Source organism: Lactuca serriola, chromosome 3 (assembly GCF_051521515.1).
Source record: "Lactuca serriola cultivar US96UC23 chromosome 3, Lser_US96UC23_V15, whole genome shotgun sequence".
Lineage (NCBI taxonomy): Eukaryota > Viridiplantae > Streptophyta > Magnoliopsida > Asterales > Asteraceae > Lactuca > Lactuca serriola.
This window is the reverse complement of record NC_136410.1, coordinates 68,413,057-68,422,582: the sequence shown is the minus strand read 5'-3', so window position 1 is coordinate 68,422,582 and position 9,526 is coordinate 68,413,057. Positions and strand designations below refer to the sequence as shown.

At 37.8% G+C, this 9,526-nt stretch overlaps 1 protein-coding gene across 1 annotated transcript; it reads left to right on the top strand.

Moving 5' to 3' along the window:
• Positions 1 to 4,919: 4,919 nt before the first annotated feature.
• LOC145095354 (uncharacterized) lies at positions 4,920 to 5,939 on the top strand. The gene is made up of 2 exons (XM_079033251.1): positions 4,920 to 5,228; positions 5,328 to 5,939. Exons 1-2 carry the CDS (start codon positions 4,920 to 4,922, stop codon positions 5,937 to 5,939), a joined length of 921 nt encoding a protein of 306 aa, XP_078889377.1.
• Positions 5,940 to 9,526: the final 3,587 nt, after the last annotated feature.

Below are 9,526 nucleotides of genomic sequence, written 5' to 3'. Positions count from 1 at the left end.
CCCTAGGCTAACATGCATCATAAATCAGGCAACACTATCATGAAATCCCGAAGATCCCTAGCCTAGCACTAGCATGCTGTTCTATCAAATCTCAAAAACAATTATCATGTATGGTATTTTGGGGTTACTTACTGGATCCGGCTGATCGTACCTCCGCGTCCTCCTTTACTCATTTTGAAAACCATTTTAAATTCTCTTTTGAAAACCTCCTCGATTTGAGACTGGGGTCACACGAGTGTTCCTCCAATTCACTCAAACCAAGGCTCTGATACCAACTTGTAACGACCGAAAAATTCCAACCAATTTAAACTTTTCAAAAACAACCCGATTTCATTAAATTATTACAAAAAGGTTTTCAATACAATTTATTTAGAATATTCCCAAAATCACATCACAACATAAACATGAGGAGCGGTACGATACGCCTTCGCCTTGCCACGGTCTCCTAAAGAACCTGAAAAACATTAAACCACAACTGTAAGCCCGAAATCTTAGTGAGATATCCCCAAAATACCAACAACATATACCATACACGCATAACATGCCATATCATGTCCGATCACAGAACAGCCATGCACTTCGGGTCTACTGTGTGACTGGTCCGCCGCATCGGCCAACAGTCCACCTGGTCCACCCTCCGAGTCTAGCCATATACATCGAGTCTGCAGTGTGATTGGTCCGCCCGCACTAGGCCTTCAATCCACCTGGTCCACTCTCTGAGTCTACAGTATGACTGGTCCGCCCGCACCGGGCCTTCAGTCGGCCTGGTCCACTCTCCGAGCCTCGGCACGTCTGGTCCGCCCTCTTGGGGCCTACAGCCTATCCGGACCGCTCGCTGGGCCTTCGGGACAACCGGTCCGCCCTGGATATCTTGGCCTACAGCACAGAGCAGGACCCGCCTCAACCCAACTCCAGTCCAAACAACCTTGTGCACATAAACATACAATCATATAACAATTCACAGTCAACAAGCCGATCAAACAGATCACATAACATATCATCATCCTAACCAGGATACCGACCTAACCAGTCACTAGCATAACATCACCCTACATATCAGGATACCGACCTCAACCAGGTCTCTAACATACACCATCCTATCTACCGAGATGCAAACATATCAAAGCAATAACATAACAACAATACCCGGATCTCAATCCGATAAAGGGTCGGCCTTGGTGCCTTAGACCCTGTTGATATAGTGAGGATAACTCACCTCACACTGCCGAAATTCTAAACTGAAGAAGCAGATTCTCGAATCACCGACTCACCGAAAAATCTCGAACTAGACAAAATAGCACAAATAATCATTAGGCTAAGCACAATACCCTTCCAAGGGTAAATTGACCATTTTACCCTTAACTCAATCCAGCCCAACACTAGGTAGGCTCCCAAGCCCACCAATGGCCCAAAGTCCAGAAGTCCAAAGCAAAACCCATTATTGGCCCAATTTACTAAATTGGGCCCACCTCACCAAATGGACCTAAACTCACGATCCATAACAACCAATGGGCCCACAATACTCTATCCATAATGTCCAGTCACGGCCCAAAATCCAGCAGCCCAAATAACAGCCCAAACCCTAAGGCCCAAAATGAAAACCCAACAGAGGGAGTACGCTGGGCGTACACGCCGATTCGCAACAGGGGATCGGGACACTGACTCGCTACGCGGGGCGTACTCACATGTTACGCGGGGCGTAACTTCGCTACTCATTAAGTCCCCATAACTTCTTAATGGCTTAAGCTCTTAAGCCCAAACTTCAGATTCCTAGGCCAAACATGCCTAAGATTCATAAAGTCTCAAAATTTATCACTTGGGACGTCCATAAAGACCTTAATCCAAGGTCTTAATCCATTAAGACCCACATATCTCACACATGGAACAACCACAACCCTTCGGACCTCATTTTTCTCACTCAAGACCTCTCCTAAGGTCTGAAAGGACAGATAATCTTGACCAACTCGAAACATGCAACAAGATGAGGACTTTTGGGACAAGAATGGTGTCAACGCTTCACAACACATAGATCTACACAATATTAATGCCAAGCAAGAAGCTTTATACCTCAAATAGGCTCCAAAGGATGATGTCTTCCCAGATCTATAAGCTCCAGCCGTTCCTCTCCTTCTTTGACAACTTCTCCTTTCTTCCTTTATGCTCTCCTTTGCTAATCCAAGCTTTTCAAGACCAAACACACCCAATCAAGGAGGTGGGACGACTATCTTAGGGTTTCTGAGGTTAAGGGAGAGCTTATGGAGGCTAGGGTATGAACCAACATGTTCCTTATATAGTGGCTGACCCTAATTTTAGGGTTTTAGAACTTTGAGAGTACGCTGGGCGTACCTCTAGTATGCTGGGCATACTCAGCCTTGCACCCGCGTCCATATACGCCTTACGTTGGGCGTACTTGGTGAGTCCCCAAATTTCATACTTGGCCCTCATTAATCCACTTTTCCCACAAGATGATCAAAATACCACTTCTCTTAAATCCGGGGACTCACAATTAGTGACTCTTAGGAACGGGGAATTACATATACGGTTTAAATCATTAAAAACCTATATAAAACATCCATTCCACACACATCTCAAATAAACAAACAATATATAACACATAGCACATATTTCATAGCAAATACTTCATATTTATGTGTTAGAAGAAGTAACTACACACTCACTAGATTAGACGATGCTCGAACAGCACTACGGCTTGTAAAGTAGTATTCTTCGATGAAACCGGGGTATGTTCACACACCGGGCATCTCGTGGGCAGAGCTTCGGCTTTGAAACGCTTTTCTCCTCGGGATCTTCGAAGCGACGGGACTCGCTTCGGGTATCGGGATGATACCGGGGCTTCGGGGGTACTTCTTTGCACGTAAATCGATGTGATATGGGTGAGAGAAGGGCGAATTAGCAACCTTGGCCGGCTGCCCCTTCAAATCTATTTATAGGGTTGATTTCTCGATTTTCACGTCGTGAACAGTATTTTCATGTTGTGGGCTTGATCGTCACTGCATGCGTCATCGCAAGTTGGGTCTGGCAGACTCCAGGAGGCGTCAGAAGACATTTCACGTCGTGAACACTGATTTCTCGTCGTGGTCTTTGATAGTTTTGGGGTTTCGCGCCCCAAACTTCAGAAATTCATAACTTTCGCATACGAACTCCGTTTTTGACGTTCTTTATATCGATATGAAGGTCAGATTATGATCTACAACTCCCGTTTAGACTTCGTCGGCTAATTTTGACTTTATTTTTATTATATTATTTTTAGTAGGCCGTGACAGGAAAACTCCGTTAGAAAATCATAACTCCTTCGTCTGACGTCCGTTTTCGTCTGTCTTTTCACCGTTGGACTACTATCGATGAGATCTTCAATTCTCATTTATATTGTTTCAGCTAAATATCGCTCGATCTCATATTCGAACTTCGGGTTGTACACTGCTAAGTCGAAACTTTGAAAAATCATAACTTCCTCATTATGAAGTCAGATTTGGGCATTCTGTTAATGCACGCTCTCGGTTTAACGTATTCTAAAAATTTTGTTTAGATCGCTAAATCCAAATATCGATCTATCGTAAATTCACTATTTACATCGCACTGTGTTGTGTCGGTTCTGTTGCGAAACTTCGAAAGGTCATAACTTCTTCATTATAACTCGGATTTTGGCATTCTTTATATATCCAGAATCCTTGTCACGACCACTACAACTTAGTTAAGATTATTCATTCTAAATAATCTTCTATCAAAAAGTCATTTTCGACACTTATTGTCTCTTAATTGACTAGCCCGGATCTACAGGCGTTACAGGCTGCAACTCATCTTTTATTACTCTTGTTCCAAAGACCAAAGATCCTGTCAAACTTGGTGATTATAGACCCGTCAGCCTTATTGGTTGTATGTATAAAATCATCACCAAGGTTCTCACTTCTAGGCTTAAGGTGGTGATTGGTAACATTATTAATGAGACACAATCAACATATGTGGATGGCAAGAACATTCTTGACGGACCCCTAATTATGAATGAAGTATGTACTTGGGCAAAAAAGTTGAAAAAGGAAAACTTTTTTGTTTAAAGTTGATTTTGAAAAATCTTTTGACTCTGTAAACTGGAATTTCTTGAGCTCAATCATGGAGTAGATGGGTTTCGGAACTAAATGGAGATTATGGATTCGGGGGTGCTTAAAATCCGCTAGGGCCTCTGTTATCGTCAATGGCTCTCCCACTCGTGAATTCCCGTTATTGAAAGGTGTCAGAAAAGGTGATCCTCTTTCACCTTTTTTCTTCATTATTGTAGTGGATAGTATGAATATAACTATGAAAACCGCTAGTGCAAAATCTATCTTCAACGGCATCAAACTTCCAAATAAAGGTCCTCTAATATCGTATCTACTCTATGCCGACGACGTTATATTTGTGGGTGAAGGGAATCATTCTAACATAAAAAACATCTCGAGGATTCTTAGATGTTTCCAAGTCTCATCAGGGCTAAAAGTCAATTTCCACAAATCAAAAGTGATTGGGTTATGCGTGGAGAATAGTGAAACTAGGAGTTGGGCGATTGAATTGGGATGTCTAGTGGAGTCTCTCCCATTCATGTACCTCGGAGTCCCGGTAGGGGCAAACACGTCACAGAAAAAATACTGGCAACCTGTTATTGAGAGATTTCAATCTAAATTATCGAACTAGAAAGCTAGACACTTATCTTTTGGTGGAAGGGTGACGTTGATCAAAGCAGTTCTTGGTAGCTTGCCGAGATATTACTTGAGAAGAAACTTCTTATGGGGAGTTTCAAGCGCTGGGAGGAAGATCAACTGTATCGCTTGGGATAAGGTTTTATCTTAAAAAAGGTGGTCTAGGGATTGGGTCACTCAAGGCGTAGAATTTGGCACTGCTATGTAAATGGCTTTGGAGGTTATATAATGAACCAAGCTCTCTTTGGAGCTCGTTCATTTATGGTATACACAATCTTGAAAGAAAACCATGGTAGTATTTCTCGAAAAATAACCTTATCGGGTGTGTGGAAAAACATCTCCAAAGTTGTTAACGATCTTGCTGGGATGAATATTAATGTTGATGATATCTTCCAACAACATGTATTCTTGGAGAACAAAACGTTGTTGTGGAAAGACAAGTGGATTGCCCACAACACACTTAATGAACTGTTTCCAAACTTATACGCTTTAGAATCCCGGAAAACTTATTTCATTTCTGAAAGGAGAGAGGGCAAGGTTTTTAAATGGGAATGGAAATCAACTCCAAATTCAAATCAATCCAACCAAGAACCAGTTGACTTGAACCTAATTTTATGTAATTATAACTTTTTGCAGGAACATGATAAATTCCGACGCAAGCTCAATCCAGACGGTGAGTACACAGTGAATGCCCTACAGAGACTTGTTGATTCAAAAAACACGAACATAGGAGGTGAGCCTTTTATATGGCTACAAATTGTCCCGAAAAAAGTATCCAACTTTGTATGGAGGGTGAAGCAAGGGAAGATTTTGGTAGCAGCTGAACTGTCAAAGCGAGGTGTTCAAACTGACTCACGTATCTGTAAACTTTGTAATACAGGTGAAGAATCGACAGATCATCTGCTTACGAGTTGCACTTTTGCTTCAGAAGTCATTAAAAGAACTCTCAACTGGTGCGAAATTCGTCAGGTGCAATTTACAAAGGTGAAGGAATTGCTTGATTTTGGTGCCCGATGGGGAAATTGCCCCAAAAAATGCAAACGACTATTAGCCATTCTATATGGGCTTATCTGGCGAATTTGGAAGGCTAGGAATAACATAATCTTCAATAACATGGTTCAATCCCCTACATCGTTAGTTGATGATGTCATCGCATTGGTTTTCTCTTGGCATAAATTTCGGGGGTCATGTTACTTATGTAAATGGTTTGAGTGGTGTTGCTCTCCTTTCTTATGTTGTAACTTGTAAACTATGTTTTTGTTCCCTTGCCTCCGGCTAGTTACTTGCTAGTCGTGTGGTCTTTTTTATTTATATTATTTGCCATTTCCAAAAAAAACTTATATTCAAATACAATTTAATGGTAAGGAGTATTGCTCCTATGAATAAATATGATTGGATTTGTTACATATGTAGCTACTACTTGGATCGTGGGTTACTTATGTCATTGATATGTTGTTAGAAATATTTGACCAAAATCGTCAAAAAAAAAAATCCTAATTGATATATATGATCCTGTTTTTTCACATGGACAATTGTATGTTGTCTTATCTGGAGTTCAAAATAGAGAAATATTGAAAATGTTACCTTTAGATAAGGATGATAGACTTACAAACAAAACTTTCAATGTTGTGTATAAAGAAGTTTTTGGAAACTTATAAATGCTTCGTAGTTTTTAAATTCAAACAATTGTGTTTTTTTATTTATTTTTATTACATTTCTTTTATGTTTTATTTTTTGTATACCATTGTAATTTATATTATTCATTGTGTTTATCTTCAAGCTCTATTAAAATTTATATTCTTTTTTATAAATATATATTAATATTAACTTTAAATAATCAATACAAAAAGTTTTAAACAAACTTAACTCTTATTAATAATATAAATGTTTTATAAATTTTTTACACGTGGTTGCCACGGGTTGTAAGCTAGTATACTTATATTCAAATACAATTTGTTACATATGTAGCTACTACTTGGATCATGGGTTACTTATGTCATTGATATGTTGTTAGAAATATTTGACCAAAATCGTCAAAAAAAAATCCTAATTGATATATATATATATATATATATATATATATATATATATATATATATATATATATGATGTAGGTTTCATTTTGAGAGTTACTACTCATTAGACATGGTAATTGGGTTGGGTTCGGGTTTACGGGTCACAGTGGTCGTCAGCCAGTGGTGGTCTGGTGGATGCGATCTTCGTCCGTGACTCGTGAGTATGCGTGTTTTCTTTTTTGATTAGGGCACCGCAAAAAACATAATTATACAAATACAAAAGGTGAAATAATACAATGATACAAAATATTACGGAATAAAACAAGATTTCATTAATAATTAAATATATCTATTTTTTTAAATGTAATATATATATATATATATATATATATATATATATATATATATATATATATATACGGGTTGACGAGTTGACCCACAAACCAGAAGCATATCTACTAAGGCCCAAGGTAAGTCCTAGGACCTACTTAAATTTTGCTGATGTGACATCTCATAATATAGTCATAACACCATGAACACCATTTCTCCCTTGCAGTTATGACATATCTTGTTGGCGTTATGACATATTGAAACGAAAACATTGATTGGCTGCACATTTCTTCTCTCTCTATTTTTCTCCACTTAACTACCTCATAACATGGTAATACCATCATGAACACCATTTCCCCCTAGGTGTTATAAGGTGTTATAACACCACCTCAATGGGCCCATACCTAATGCTCTAATATATATAGTAGAAAAAACAGAAACTACCTTAGAAAAAATTAATGACCTATCTTGAGTTTGTATTTTTTTTTAAATGTCTTAAAAACTATTTTAAAATGAAAAAAAAACAAGTTACTACGGTCAGTTTGTTATTTTAAATTATGAGATTGCTAACAAAAAATTAATAACTCTTAATCGACACTCTCAAAATACCAATACATAAATAAATTGTTCTAATAAAAAGAAGCACACATGCCAAAAACTCTCACACTCTGATCACCGTTTTATCAATGGACTAATAATTAACTAGTTTTTTATTAAAACGTACGGTTTTTTCAGTTATATTTCAGTCGGCTTTTACAAATTTTAATCGGTGATGTCTGAGCGGTTTTAACCGGTTGAACTGTTTGGTTCAGTTTTTTAAGGTTCACAACCTGATCCGACCCGACCTCCACAAGTGTTGTTGAGATTTCACTTAATTTGGGAACCACGTGATTTTTTATTCTAAATTCGTCACTGCTGCGAACCCAAATAGGTAACTCAACCCAACCCATGAAATAAACGAGTTGACGGGTTAGGGGGTCAAAAATCTCAACTTAAACACGTCTATTTTCAGGTTTGGTCAGTATCATGTTACAGGTTGGGTCGAGAGTTATCACCCTACTACTCATATAAATACTTATTGATACAAGTAATTTAATGCTTATATATAGAATATAAAAGAAACTCTACATGAATCTAGTTAAGAACTTCATGTTTAATGTCAAAACAAAAGAAAAATCTCATTCATATCATCGAATTCATGCTACATGTAATAAAGATGAGAATATTGTTTATAGAAAGTGTCTAACTCAAATACACGATCATTTTTGGTATCCAAATTGATAACGGTATCCTCTATTCTATCGTGTTCCCTTTCCAACAAATTTTGTTTATTGGATAAACAATAAATATATAAATATAATATAAGATTCTATTGCAAAGTATTGTAATTCGTATATTATTGTTGTAGAAAAATCTTATGCTATTTAATGTGGGCAATATGTTATTATATGTTATCATACTAAAAATGTTCGCTTCATCATCTTAAATCATATTTTTGGTGTTATAACACCCAATATGGAAATTGAACAACACCAAATAACATGTGATAGCATCTATTATTTTCTATTTATTTTATTGATTTTTTTCTTTTTAATTTCTATTTTTCTAATTTGTTTTATTTTTTTTAATTTATGTCATAATATTTTTAAAAAACATATAAATTAATAAAACATAATTAGATTAAATACTTAATTAAACATACCATTTTAAAAATTAAAACGGCATTACAAATAAAAAAAAAAAACATTGACCGAAAACATACGATAATCCTACTAACTTTAAAAACATAAAACTGATACACTATTCTTCGCCTAAATATTTCTGCTCGATCTTCGCCTTCATTTTTCGGAGCACCTCTGTCCGTCTCAGTGGCATATTTTTTTCGCTAGTTTGAAGAACTATCAAATCCTTCGTAATGCGATCTCTCTCGGCTTTACGGCAAAGGAACTCCAAATGCTCACGTTGCAACTCATATCTTTTACGTGCGATTTCATTGTGGTCGTCAAATTTCTGGTTCATTTTCGCTTACTCTCGAAGTCTACTTTCGTTTTCCGCCGCATGTCGTTGAGCCCGTCTCGCTTTGTCGTGACCTATAGGTCGTCGAGGCGGAGAGATCTTTTCGATGTCATTGAAGTCGTCCGGTATCTCATCCGTGTCCGCAATGAGGTCGATGTTCGTGCGTGCGTCCAAAACGTTGACTGAACCCGAGCCGCAAGACCTCTTGGATTGTTGTTCCGAAAATGTGTTCATTTTATTCCATTTTTGGTCTTCCTTGACAATCTCCCAAATCTTTCCGTGCTCGAAAACGTGACTCGTCTCGACATGATATTGGTCCATCGCCGCTCTATAAACATCAAAATCATTATCACTGTTTGCTTGTGCGAGGAAAGTTTGTTGTAGATGGAATTGAACTTGGTACACTTCTTGTTTATTTGAGTCAATTTGCTACTCTAACATATCGTGATTTGTGATAATTTGCATCCTTCTTCA

Coding starts and splice junctions, on each gene's coding strand:
- LOC145095354 (XM_079033251.1), top strand. CDS start 4,920: ATGAACCAAGCTCTCTTTGGAGCTCGTTCATTTATGGTATACACAATC. Junction 5,229..5,327: donor CTGAAAGGAGAGAGGGCAAG/GTTTTTAAATGG, acceptor AACTTTTTGCAG/GAACATGATAAATTCCGACG.